The 14,046-nt window shown below is 40.0% G+C and overlaps 2 protein-coding genes across 2 annotated transcripts; both read left to right on the top strand.

Moving 5' to 3' along the window:
• The first annotated feature begins 420 nt into the window (after positions 1–420).
• On the top strand, positions 421–7,486 carry akirin1 (akirin 1). Its single transcript, XM_058053803.1, has 5 exons — positions 421–779; positions 5,830–5,976; positions 6,735–6,863; positions 6,954–7,025; positions 7,103–7,486. The coding sequence occupies exons 1-5, from the start codon at positions 575–577 to the stop codon at positions 7,111–7,113; spliced, it is 564 nt and encodes a 187-aa protein (XP_057909786.1). The 5' UTR covers positions 421–574; the 3' UTR covers positions 7,114–7,486.
• A 976-nt stretch (positions 7,487–8,462) lies between these two features.
• Positions 8,463–14,005, top strand: rhbdl2 (rhomboid, veinlet-like 2 (Drosophila)). The gene is made up of 8 exons (XM_058053731.1): positions 8,463–8,961; positions 9,332–9,581; positions 11,097–11,245; positions 11,478–11,590; positions 11,657–11,757; positions 11,975–12,035; positions 12,107–12,168; positions 13,407–14,005. Exons 2-8 carry the CDS (start codon positions 9,348–9,350, stop codon positions 13,584–13,586), a joined length of 900 nt encoding a protein of 299 aa, XP_057909714.1. The 5' UTR covers positions 8,463–8,961; positions 9,332–9,347; the 3' UTR covers positions 13,587–14,005.
• The last annotated feature ends 41 nt before the right edge of the window (positions 14,006–14,046 follow it).

The following is a 14,046-nucleotide window of genomic DNA, read 5'->3' as shown; positions in this document are numbered from 1 at the left end:
TAATATCCATGATGGTGTGAAGATTACACGTTTGTGACTGGTTTATATCCAGTTTGAAACTGACGTAAATGAGAATAATCAATACGATAGATAGAAAAAAACAAAAGAAAAATAATAGAATCGTGTTTAAGCCATTTACCTCCAGACGTCTACTGTAATGAACCTTCGGTTTGAGTTCAACTCGAACCATTAAGCTAATCGCGGGGGGCGACAACTAAAACACAACTACAAAAACAACACACAAGTCAGAACAAACCTATTTATTTATCATTTTATATTAATAATAAACAATTAAATATATATATCAGCTGCATTTTTACGATGAATAGACGGACAATAACAAACGGGGAGTTGTGACAATAGAGGATCCACCCCCGTTGCTCATTGGTACGCTCCGCTATTGTGACGTTTGAAAAATCCAGCAAGCTCTACTTGCCTTTTCGCTCCTGGAGAAAGAAGCTCTTGTTGCGGCCAGGAAGAAAGACCCCGCAACGCTTCAACAATCGGCATTAACACCCAGCTCAACGCTCGTTAATCGTCCTCTCCAAGTGTCCTCTCTTCTTTTTTGTCGAATATGGCTTGTGGGGCGACGTTAAAGCGCTCGATGGAGTTCGAGGCCCTCCTCAGTCCCCAGTCTCCCAAGCGCAGGAGGTGCAACCCCTTACCAGGGACTCCCGGCACTCCGTCCCCGCAAAGATGCAACCTTCGAGCGCCGATGGACACCCCGACGCATGCCATGTCGCCGCAGAGCATGGGAGGCGAGAGCAGACTCACGCCAGGTAGCGAATTTAATCCAGTTTGTCTACTTGCCTTTTGCGGGGTGGGTGTCATCATGGGGGAGGGGGTTTGGGTGGATAGCTAGCTTGCTAACTAGCTAACATGCTAACGTTAGTTGCCTCAGTCAGAATGGGGTTTGAAGGCTAAAGGTAAGCTAGCAAGGCCAGTATGGGCTGTGTCGTCGTTGAGTTGTTGTTGACTTATGACTCATGATTTATTATTTTATTCATTTACGAAGCTTTGTATCCAATATATCTGCATATTTGACGTTCAAATCCACTGAATATAAACGTACTCGCCAGTCATCCATGGTGTTTGTTGAAAGCAATGTAGCTAGGTAAACATTCGTAATAATCATGTATATCATATAATAACGTACAAATGACACGCAAGCACAATGCACATCATTGCAAAAACATCATTGCTAATTGGAAGTAATCGTCTTGCATTGAGATGGTGGTGGGGGGCGAGTTGCCATTATTCCTTTCCTCCTGAGGGTGGGAATGCATTGTTCATTTCCTTAATGCCTTCTCCTCCATTAATGCTGCTCAGTCTCCTCCTCCTTGACGAACAACATGCACAGTGAGGCGTGGAAAAGTAGATTATTATAATTAATACAGAGGAACCGCCATTGCAGGTTTATGGTGGGTTCCACGTTTGGCAGCACGGCCACAATGCAGCACACACCTATGCTGGCCATGTAAGGCTCTATTGGATCTTTGCATGTAAACTATGAATAAAGTCAAATGATGACAAAGAAGCACTTGCTAGCCAAAGATACTCCTTTTGCTGTGTAAACTTCCTGCTGAAAAATGCTATTTGAAGATTCTCTATAGAACAGGAGCACTCTTTGTAAGGACCTATTTAAAAAATCCTAGTCACGCTAGTCAAAGATCCTCTAAATGAAAGGAGCGCTCTGCTGTCTTGAAGTTCTGACTGGAAAATTGCCAGTCACAGATCAATATGACAGTAGCGCTCTGTTTGGAAGGACCAACTGCAAAGAAGATGCTAGTCAAAGATCTTCCTTCACAAGATTTCTGCTTTTTTTTAATGAGTTACTGCCAAAAAGCTAGTTGAAGATCCTTTATATGGCAGGAACTCTGTTTTTAAGGATGCACCACAAACAATTTTGTATTGATGATGTATTGTCAATCTACTACAAAAATGAAAGAGCCTCACTAAATACAGGAGGGGTTTAAGGAAATATTGCAACAATGCTAGTCAGAGATAATTTACACATCAAGAACTCTCTGCTCTTTTAAAGGACCAACTGCAAAAAAGTGAATCAGAGATCCTCTATATGATGGGAGCGCCCTGTAAGGATCTGCTGCAAAGATGCTAGTCAAACATCTTGCATGTGACTAGACATTGCTTTTTGGGGGGGGATGTACTGCAAAATGCTAGTCCAAGATCCTCTATATGACATGAGCACTCTGCCGTTTTGAGGAAATTACTACAAAAACGCCCAAAAACGTCAAAAGCTCCTCAACATGACGGGAGTGCTGTCTATGCTAGTAAAAGATCCTCTGTATTTATTATATTACTAAAAAAAAAACTCAGTATGACAGTAGGCCTCTGCTTTTATGGTCTCACTGAATGCTTATCAAGAATACTCTAAATGGCGGGAGTGCTTGGCTGTTTTAAGCATGTACAGCAAAAATACCCATCGAAGATCTTTTATACAGGACTTTTCTGCTGTTTTTAGGAAGCTACTGGGAAAAAAAACACAGTCAAAGATCCATGATATGACAGTAGAGGTCTAATATTTTTATGGAACTTCTGCCAAAACAGCAGACAAAGATCTTATATATATGACAGGACTTCTCTGCTGTTGGTCGGAAGCTACCGTCAAAAACACTAGCCCAAAGATCCTCTGTCTGCATTCTGCTCTACTTGGAAGACTGCCCAATGATTGCACAGCGAAGCGGAACAGTACATGCTGACTGACGACGTCTTGATGAGCCATAAAGCTTCTTCCGAACGTTAAACCCCTCATGAAGCTAACATGGCACAGCTATTGTCTGCAGTGTCAATCATGATTCAATGACCCAATACGAGGGCGCTTTTGATGGAATTTTAGCACACGTTTTTCCCCAAAGGTGGAATTAATCTGTTCCAGGGTTGAAATGTGGCCATCATAAACCATTTATTAACTGTCACATTGTAGCATTCTTCACTGCCACACAAGTGTGTAAACAAGTTAGCCCCATGGCGTATCACGGGGCTAGCAGGTTTGAAGACGTGTCAGCTCGATGTGTCATGCTTTAAACCAGTCAAATGTGGTGAGTAGAGTTTGAAAATAATAAAACGATTATCATATATGTATATAAATATGAAAAAAGCTTTCATAGGGAGATTATTTTTCCCGGCGGGTCTGTCTCATTTTACTGAGTAAGCAGGACACAGGGCAGACAATGCTTTACAATGTCTAAAAAAACTAGGGTTATTAACATACTGCTCTATTTATTTTTACTTTATACAGTCTGTATATTTATAAAACGCACACAAAAGAACGTGCCGCCACATATGACACTGATTTTTGTGCCGCTTTAGAGATATCGATACTTTCCAAATAGTATAACTTTTGGTGTGTTTTGAATTTTTGGGTGTTTTTGTCATTGCTGCTGTGAAGAGGTGTCGGTGTGGCGTGTTAGCACATCGCTGCAGGCGGACACAGGGAGTGGTGCTTATCTATCACACAGCATGCTAGTTGAGCTACACACACACACACACACACACACACATATGCCAGCTGTTTTCTGACTCATATATCATGGACTTATGCTCAGGGTTAAGTGTGGGGCTCATCCTGTTGAGATAAAAATATTTTTTCTAGGAAGATATGAGCTCAGTGTATTTTTTTTTCTTTCAAAAATCCCCCCTCTGGTTTCCTGCCACAGGTGGAGTTTTTTTTTTTTTGCCTCTATTGCGACATCGATCTTTAATGAAACAGTCTAGCATGCTTATCTTATTAGCTTGCTGTCTGCATGGCCGCCCAGCAGCTGCAGACATGATCTCCACACAGCAGGTATCAGTCTCACAAAGATGGCCCTCATGACGATGACGATGGGGATGAGGGAACAAGACAGGCCTGTCTCACAGAGTTTGGGCCAAGCGGCTTTTTTTGTGTCAGCTAAAGGTCAGCTGTCACCAAGATCCCATTCCGCCACACAGTCGGGCAGGTTTGATGTTTTAGTATGCGAAAAAAACACTTGACTGTTGGGATGTCAGGAATAAACCTCAATAGAAACCTTCACGACAAACCCACAGCCATTACCCATGTTTATTATAAGGCTTAGTAAAATACACAAATATAGGATACACATTAGAACAGGGGTCTCAAACTCAATTTACCTGGGGGCCACTGGTGCTAGAGTCTGGGCGAGGCTGGGCCGCATCAGGTTTTCCAAAAAACAAAAACAAAACGCATTTATTAAAAACAGAAAAATATACAAACTTTTTCAGTGCTTTGGTTCCGATTTTCTACAATAAAAGCTCTGATAAAACATTCCACTGTACTCAAATATCTTCATTTTTATTTTTCTACACAAAATAAGATGACAAACAAATCAAGAATAAAGAAAATCAATCAATCAGTAATAAATAAATATAATAATAATAATAATAAAACGGCAAATAATAAAAACTTAAGAAACCACATATAGTTGGTGGGTAGACAAATTATTTTTTTCAGATTAAAATTAACAAAGCATTATTAGAGCCCTGTAGACATGACAAAACACGACTATAGTCACATTTATACTCTTTTTATTTACAACATATTGCACAACTGCAGGGTCTTGAGACACATGCTAATTCGCAAATTAGAGCGCTAGCGACCTAAACGGTAGCCTTCAAGTTATTTCCTTTAAACTTAAATAGCCAAAAACTTACCACTTCCACACGGATAGGGAGGATAACTATTAACAGTTATTTAACCTTTAACATGAACATTAATCAAACGTAATAATTTTTTCTGGGTACATGATACCATACAGCATCCATATCAAACTTGCGTGGGCCGCACTAACATTAAACTTTCATATCAAGGCGGGGGCCTCAAACTAGTGTCCTGCGGGCCACATTTGGCCCGTGGGCCGCGTGTTTGAGACCCCTGCATTAGAATCATTTCAAGTCAGAGCTCAGTTTTAGACACGTCAAAGCAGTTTTGAGTTGTTAAAATTGGTGGTTAATTATTTTTATTGATTTATTTTTATTATGGCAGTTACAAAACAAAAAACGTGTTTAGGTAATGTTTTATGTTGGTGACAGTTTGACCCTGGAACAGGTATTAAAAATCTGTGGTAAAACTGTAGAAATCCAAACTATTCAGGGGTTGTATGTTGCAATTGTCAGATTTCCCAGTGTACTGCAATGCACCATTGTGTTTGTAGCTAGACCACTGACAGCCTGATGTTTCCTATGATGGGTAGTAGATATATCTCGGTGAGAAATACGCTCAGGTCAAAAATGGTAATTTCCCAACAGTTCCGGTGATAGTCTTTGTTGATGTACTGTAACCTGAACCCACCCATCATACGCTTCACTGAACCAACCAACCCCCCCCCCCCCCCCCCCCCCCCCCGCCCCAGCATGTCCAATCTACTTGCTCCATCTCTCGTCGTCTTCATTGTTTGGTCAGTGCCTAAAGCCTTTTAGTCCACAGCCTCCGCCTTGTTCCACTAACTCCCGGAAGTGTCTGTGATTGATTGCTCAGCCTGGCTGTGGCATGGATGGGGGCGCAGGGCGGGGGGAGGGGGGGTATTATCGTTTCCAAGCAACACCCTGGAGTTGAACTGCCACAACTACAAGTTGACGGCGTTGGGACGCAGTGAAACATGCACAGACACATCCTGTTTTATTATCTTCCTCCATGATGTGCGAAAGTCATGTGACTTCCCTTGCCTGTCAGCAGCCAACTGATGAGCCGATAAACAAAATACTCCCCGAAAGATAAATATTCATAACTTTTAAAACACTTCTTTTCTGTTAGAAATGCATCATGAAAGTTAATGACTAATATAAAACTGTATTCTTCTGTGTTCCCTACAGAGCAGATCTTCCAGAACCTCCGCCAGGAGTACAGCCGCATCCAGAGGCGGCGGCAGCTGGAGGGGGCTTTCAACCAGACAGAGGCCTGCGGCTCCACAGACATCCCCAGTCCCACTTCCTCCCTGCACGCCCCCAGCTCCCCACCAGGTAGGAGAAGAAAAATAAACATGCAAACACCCAAACAGCAGCAGCAAGTCATTTCTGGAAAATGGAGAGTAGAAATGGTGGTAATGTAATGGTAATGGTTTTATTTCATTTGAACATGCATCAGATTACAATTGAATGCATCACATAATCAGTTCACAGTTCCACATGTCCAAAAAGGAGTAGGAAAAAGCAAAGCTTATTAAATCCTACCCCTCCATCTGGTACTTTTACAATCAGTAACTGTTACATTTGTTCACTTCCTGCTTTCCATAATACAGTTTAAGGTTTTGTTTTTTTTTTTTTTTTAAATAATGTACCATGTACCGAAGTACGAGGTGATATGACCATCCAATGACATAATGGGTACCATAGTAAGTGTCAATATAGTGATATGTATAGCACATCATGACTGGTTCAAGACTCTTCATCCTTTTATTTAGCAAACATCAACTGCTTGTATTGTTTCTTGAATTGGCTCATCGTTGTGCATTGTTTGAGGGTCTTACTCAATCCATTCCATAGTTTGATTCCACATACTGAAATGCTATGGCTTTTTAACGTAGTCGTAGCATATAATTTTCTAATTTAGTTTTTCCCTGAGATCCTATTTCGCCTCTCTTGTAGAGAAGTATTGGATGACATTTTTAGGTAATTGGTTGTTTTTAACCTTATGCATTATTTTATCTGTTTGAAGATGAACTATATCAGCAAGTTGTTGTATGTTGTTCCATAGTGAGGCCTTTTCCTCATTTTCCCAGGTGCCTCGAGACGGGACCAGCCCTCGTTCACACTCAAGCAGGTGAGCTACCTGTGTGAGCGCCTGCTCAAAGACCACGAGGAGAAGATCCGGGAGGAGTACGAACAGATCCTAAACACAAAACTTTCAGGTAATCACCACCAAAACACTACCGCTGGGTGTCAGTACTATGGTACCTCAAAGATGCAACACTGCAATTTAGATCATCGTGTTTTTACAGAACAATATGAATCGTTTGTGAAATTCACACAAGATCAGATCATGCGAAGATACGGCGCCCGGCCTGCCAGTTGTAAGTGAACCACCATCTTGTTTTTCTCTTTTAAGTGTGTGAAGGTCTCAATGTTGTTTTTTTCTTTTTCTTCTTAGACGTCTCCTGAACTCAACCGGAGTCCACCAGCTTCCTCTCTTTATCACAAAATGGCTGCTCTTCTACAGCCCCTACCACTTTTTATTTTTACCACCACATTTACACACACACACACACACACACACACACACACAGTGCCATGGTTTATCCGCTTTGTATCCAAAACTATTGCTGCTGGCCAAAACCTTTTGAAGAAATCTTGAGAGACAACCGTGTTATGTTATGAAGCCCTATCTCCTTCCATATCTTCCTTTATATTTTTCTTTCTTTTTATTTTTAAAATTTGACCCTGCAAATCTCGACTGAAGCAGATCCCCCCCCGCCTCCCTCCCATCATGTCCAATCTCTGGCCCGGCACTCTAGAATAAAAAGCTTCTTCCTGGCTCATGTGATGATTCTGTATAACCTTATTGAGCGGCTGTATTTAAATGCTCCTCATGTCGTCCCTCCTCACTCACAACTCCTAACCTGAGAATGTGTTTTTTTTCTTCTTTTTTGTTCTCCCTTTTGATGAAAAAAATAAAAGTTCTGTGATTTAAAAAAACAAAACAAAAAAAAAAACAAGTCTGCCAGTGATGATTAAGAAAATACATGAAGAACGGGATGCAGTGAACCCTAATTATATAGTTTTTTTCATTTTACTGACCCTACTCAAGGTTTAACTCTTAATAGGCACTTTATTATTATGATTATAATTAGATTAACATATTTCTTATGGCTGGCTGCATGGTGATATAGTGGTTAGCATGTCAGCAACACACTTGGTGGGGAAGATCCGGGTTTGAATCTCCATTGGGCATAAAATGTTCATACCACAACTATTGAAAGAGAAATACAAAAATATAATGCAAGAATTAAAAAGAATCTTCATAAAAATATCCCATTAGTAAACTATTGATATAACAAATATAGAGGAATGGAAAGAATAGATAAGAATTCTATAAAACTATTAAGACTAAATAATTTCTAATATTTAGAAATATATGTATACTTAGCGTAGTTATACTTTTTACTATATAAAGTATTCATACATAATTGAAATACATATACAATATATAAAAATGCCTATCCCAGCCTTTTTGGGCGGGAGGCGGGCTCCACAAATAATATACAGATAATATATAAATAATTTTAACCTTATATTAGTACAATAAAATATTGATATACCACGAAAAGGTAGTAAAGTAGGAAAAAATAATCTTGAAACGTATTATAATGCAAGTCGAGGAAAAGTCGTTGCTTGTAAATATGGTCTTTAGTGCCACCATATGGCAAATAGACGTAACAGCACCACCCCCTTGTATTATTTATTGTGAATTCAAGGCATAAAGTCACGCTGGTTACTGTTGTGGCCTGGGGATGTTTGCTGTTTGTCTAATTCATCCGGGCGGAGAGGTGGTAGAAAACAAACCAACCCCAGTGCTACCGTAGCGGTGACGTCATTGCTCCCAGGTGTGGCACAGGGTGCTAACAGGCGCAGGTAAGCCTCCTCCAGACGAGTTCGGAACGCTGTATTTTGGACCTAAAAAAGACATCGGTTCTATGATGGGCCGGAAATAGGTTAGTTTGTTTTATAGTGCCAGTGGCAGGAAGGAAGTTTGCTGCAGCAAAACAAAGAAATCCTCGCGGGACTATAATTATCTTCAAAAGTCCAAGTGGGACGCTCAGACAGTAAATACCCTGCAGATCGTCTTCTGGAGAAATGGAAGCTCTGTACTGAAGAAGACGGACCCGAAAAACATCTTTGTTAAACAGAATGATCTAGTTTGTGGACAATTGACGCTCTCACTCATTAAATATCCGATCGATATACTGTATGTTTTGGAAGCTACGCGGAGACTTACAGTTGAAGACTGAGGTGAGTTTGGCGAATTACACATCATTTTAGTTGAAAACTCCTTTTTTAAATGCTGCTTTGTTGGTCTAAATTACTTTTAAACCACGTTTTTGTTGGGTTTGTCACACAGTGGTTAGAAGTACATTATATGATTACAGTAGTAGCAACCAAGATAAACAGGAAGTTAGCTTCTGTATTATACATGCTTTGTCTGACAAGATTTCTGACAAGCTTTGAAGCATTTGTATTTTATACAGACAAAACAAGTCAAGAGCTTTGCTATTTTTAAGATTTAAAAATAGATATGCACAATTTTCAATGTACTCTAGCTAAAATGCTAAAGAGACTCATCAAGCCGGTATCATGTGACCACTTTTTTGCCGCCATACAGCTGTACAGGTGCCTTGATGACGGACATTGACCTCGAGCAGCGGGAGCCCTTCCCCGTGGACAGTGATGATGGGAAGCAGTCCCACGCCAAAGAGGACCTCCCTGACGGGAGGCGCAAGTTGGGATGCTGCGAGAAGTTCCAGCAGACCATCTCCAGGTGGATGCTTCCGGAAGACGCTCGCAGCACCTATCTGGAGAGGGCCAACTGCTGCCCGCCTCCCATCTTCATCATAGTCATCAGCGTGGTGGAGGTGAGTTATATGCATATACAAAATGACCTCTGTGTGATGCAGAGTTGGCAAGTCTGTGTTAGGTTGGCCTCATTGGTGTCACTTCCTTCCTCCTTTGTATCTTATGATTCATCACATGACTGGTAGGAGTCTTCCAAACACCACATTCACATCAAGCAATCCTGCTGACTTTCGGTTTAAAAGGGTAACTATTTAGGCTCTGATCATGTCACTATTTATGAAGATGAAGAAGAGCACACAGTAAATGACAATCATAAGACTCTTTCTTTCTTTTAACTTGTGATGGTACAAATGTTGCCTGTAACTTAAGTAAGCCAATGTTGATGTATTGTTAAGACGGTGAAATTGGTGGTAAGACACATGATGCTGTGAAAGGAGACCTATTATGTTTTTTCCACTTTTCTGACCTATAAATGCAGTTAGAATGTTGTATTCTCATGTTAAACCATGCAAAAGTTTCAGATAATGAGGTTTGTGCATTTGGAAGTGAGCCCTGAAAGAAAGAGTAATACCCACACTTACACCACATTTATTATCAACTTCTATACTAACAAGATTATTCTTAAAAAATATATTATTAATAAGAGATAAGATATGTCCCTCAGTGGGGAAATTTGCATTGCACAGCGGCAAGAGTACAGAATCAGTTAAGCAGTACAAAATACACAATATAGAAAAATAAACAATATAAACAACCCAAGTATTAACAAAATCAACAGTTTTTCCCAGAGTTATATACAATACAGTATGTAGATAATATGAAACGAGATGAGATATATGACCAGTCTATACACTGAGATCTTGCTAGTGAGTTAATATGAGGCATAACTTTATTATTAATAAAATTATTCTTTTCTGTGTTTCTTTTTGCTCCGGTCCAGTCACTCCAAATGCGCATAACAAAAACATCAAATAATGGCAAATAAAATTTCATGGTACAGGGAGGTTGTAGCTTACACCTTTCTTGACACAGAGCAAATCTGTTTAGCATGTAAGGGTATTTAGAACAACTATACTTTCTGCCCCAAATGGCTGGACGGGACAAAAAAATATATATATATAAAGTGGAGTTCGGCAGCTGTCCTGCAGTCCTCAGGAGCCCCAGGCAATGTGACCAATCGCAGCGCAGTGAGCGTCCCTGGAGGCGGGCCGTGGGTGGGAATACATTAAAACGGACCGTTTTGGAAATCCAGGAATAGGTGCAGATTCTGGAAGACCTAGAAAGCTTTCTGTACAGGTTATCATGTGTCGCTGCTCCGTAGGAGTCCACAACTCAATACAAAAATGAGCATAAGAGGTTCCCTTTAAGGGAGAATGCAACTTTTGCAAAACAACTTTGTCATACTGTTATCTCCTTAATTCATCAAGCTCATGATGTCCATTACAGATGCTAGTCCAGCATACAGGAAGTGCTGCTGTGATTGTGTGGTCTTTGTGTTGCGTTCAATGGCAAAGTCATTAACACAAACTATGAGATGTTTGGAGTCATTCTCCCATATTGTTGTTGTCGTCCAGCTGGCCATGTTCATCTACTACGCCGTGTGGAAGCCTCAAAAGCAGTGGGTGACGCTGGAGGAAGGCATCTGGAACAGTCGCCTCACGTACAGACCCGAGTACAGGCAGGAAGCCTGGCGCTTTATCTCATACATGTTTGTCCACGCTGGGTAAGTGCGGGAAATAGAGTTGTCTGATACGTCGACCGTGGGAACAAACGGCTTTTTAGGGGGACCACATACTAGAAAATATCTCTCTTCTTGTCTGATATTTTTCGAGCCCTAGTACCCATGAGCCTAATGTTTATGTATTCAGCATAGAACGTCTGAATACAAAAACAAACTATTTTCATTTCACTGAAGTCGCGAGAGTAGGTGTACTTAATGAATTGTCTCTCCCCAGTGTGGAGCACATCGTGGGCAACCTCATCATGCAGCTCATACTTGGCATCCCATTAGAGATGGTCCATAAAGGATTTGAAGTGGGCATGGTCTACCTGGCGGGTGTCTTGGCAGGTCAGGAACACCTCGGCGCCTTCATTGATTCCGATAAAGCTGACTTTGTTATGCCCCAATTCACAGGCTCGCTGGCCAGCTCCATTTTTGATCCCCTCAGTGCCTTGGTGGGGGCATCCGGGGGGGTCTACGCCCTCATAGGAGGCTACTTCATGAACGCTGTGGTGGTGAAGTTCTATTTGTTTATTCTACCATCATTTTCATAACTTGTATGGTAGTTAGTTACACTTCAAACATTGCCTGCACAGTCAGTGAGGGTTTTATGATGACTGCGGTTTGACCCTGGAACAGATGATTGCTATTTCCATTGCGGGGGTTTATAGGCTTATTCATCCCAGACAGCAATATCACAAAAATCCCAGTTCTTTCTTGAACTTTTTGCAGAATTTCCGAGAGATGATCCCTGTTCTCGGAGTGTTCCGTATCCTCGCCATAGTGATCATCGGTAGGCAGACATCTTTGTTATTTTCTATGTCGTTTCTATAACTCTTGACGTGTCTTTAATTGCTGATGCAGTTGGCGTGGACTTTGGATTCGCTTTCTACAGAAGATTTGCCACCGACGAGGAGGGTATGAAGGTATGTACTTTGCTAGAAAAGGCCTCCAGCAAGATTGGATTTGGAGTTTTTCATTAGCGTTTAGATTAATGGATCCTGCTGGGACTTGATGCATCATGCACACATGTGTATGCATGTCTCTCTGCATGCCTCTGTCAACTAGGCACTACTAAGATTATAATATCATAGCATATTTCATACATGTCTGCCCTACTTTGTTCTCCTGTCTCATCCCTCCCCCATGGATGCTCCCCAACATCCTATTTGGTTACATTTCTAAACCAGTCCTGCCAGTTTTTTAAAGGCATTTCATTACACTGGATGTTGAATAATGGAGCGTCTTGCAGTGTTGAAATTCTGGAAAATACATACATTTTAGGGTACCAGTCCATTACAACAACATCAAAATAGTTTTTCTTTGCGTTTTTGACAGATTGGCACATATTCTGTTGACATTAACCAGCAAAAAAACAATTGAAAGTCATGTAATATACATGCCTGGCCAGTAGATGGCACTGTCAATTTGTCACATTACTGTAAACACTGAAGGCACGCTTGTATTATTTAATGGATACTCTTTGGTTGCATGGACAGCAAATCAGGGGTGTCCAAACTTCCTGTGAGGGCCACATCATGAACACTGAAAAGATGCAACGGCCACTATTTATATATTCCTGTTTATATTTTGGTTATATTCTTGTAATATTATAATTGTTTCTACAACCAATTTTTTTAATTACTTTTTTTTTCTTTTTACAAAACTTTACTTGAATTATTTCTACTTTACTTTAATTAATTATTTACTTTAATATTTTAACTTTATAGGATGACATTATTTTTCCTCATCATACTATGATTTTATTCTCATAAAATTAGAGCTTTTTGTCATAACATTACACTTTATTTGTCTAATATTCTCACATTCTTTGTTTTTATTGTAATTTTCCATTTTTTTGATTTTCTACTCATACATTTTCTTATTTTCTTATTATTTATTAATATATTATGACTTATGATAATATGACCTTTTTCCTCATAATATAACTTTTCCCCCAATTTTAATTTTCTAAAAATGGCCAAAAAAAGGTCCAAATGTTTTGTTAGTTTTTCATCATTGTACGACTTTTATTCTACTAAAATGACATTATTTTCCCCCATCATATATTATTATATATTATTCTTATTTAGGTTAACTAACACCAATAATAAAAATGGAGTGCCATTTACTACAGCTTGCATCCTTGTTTCTTCTGGTCAAGGTTTCATTTGTGGCTCATTTCGGAGGAATCGTAGCCGGCATGACCATCGGCTACGTCTTCTTTAGCGACTACAACAAGAAGCTGCTGAAAGACCCCCGTTTCTGGATCTGTATAGTAGGCTATGCCGTTTTTTTCCTCTTTGCCGTTCTCTTCAACATTTTCATCTCACCCGCATCGTAGCGGGAGAGATGAATTTTTAGTGATACACTAAACGCCTTAAAGCTAATTCTTTTATGAATGTTTTTATTGTTTGTAATGAACATAATGGAAAAGGCCCTCTGCTGGTGACAAGTAGTAAAGTAGTATGCCATATTTCATGCTTATACACTATGGAAAGGTGCTTTTTAAATGTAACCATTGGGGTTGAAAAAAGTCTTGCGGGTAGATGTGCTGAATTTATGGATATATATGTCATTTTAAGTTAAAACAAAAAAAAAATTGTCTTGCCTGTGTGTCAACATTAATTGCAGGATTTTCCACTACACATATTTTGCATATGTACTTTTGTAATAGACACTTCAAAAGCTCATTCCCACCATGTTGTGTATTTGTGTTTTTAATACCTTTTGTTGTCATATTAAAAGTGGAGTGTGCGAGTATTGACTCTCATATTGTTTGTTATATGCCCAAAGACTCTATA

This window comes from Doryrhamphus excisus, chromosome 17 (assembly GCF_030265055.1).
Source record: "Doryrhamphus excisus isolate RoL2022-K1 chromosome 17, RoL_Dexc_1.0, whole genome shotgun sequence".
NCBI classification, from domain to species: domain Eukaryota; kingdom Metazoa; phylum Chordata; class Actinopteri; order Syngnathiformes; family Syngnathidae; genus Doryrhamphus; species Doryrhamphus excisus.
This window is presented reverse-complemented; position numbering and strand designations above follow the sequence as displayed.

Coding starts and splice junctions, on each gene's coding strand:
- rhbdl2 (XM_058053731.1), top strand. CDS start 9,348: ATGACGGACATTGACCTCGAGCAGCGGGAGCCCTTCCCCGTGGACAGT. Junction 11,591..11,656: donor CCTGGCGGGTGTCTTGGCAG/GTCAGGAACACC, acceptor CCCAATTCACAG/GCTCGCTGGCCAGCTCCATT. Junction 12,169..13,406: donor CCGACGAGGAGGGTATGAAG/GTATGTACTTTG, acceptor CTTCTGGTCAAG/GTTTCATTTGTGGCTCATTT.
- akirin1 (XM_058053803.1), top strand. CDS start 575: ATGGCTTGTGGGGCGACGTTAAAGCGCTCGATGGAGTTCGAGGCCCTC. Junction 780..5,829: donor CGAGAGCAGACTCACGCCAG/GTAGCGAATTTA, acceptor TGTTCCCTACAG/AGCAGATCTTCCAGAACCTC. Junction 5,977..6,734: donor CGCCCCCAGCTCCCCACCAG/GTAGGAGAAGAA, acceptor TCATTTTCCCAG/GTGCCTCGAGACGGGACCAG.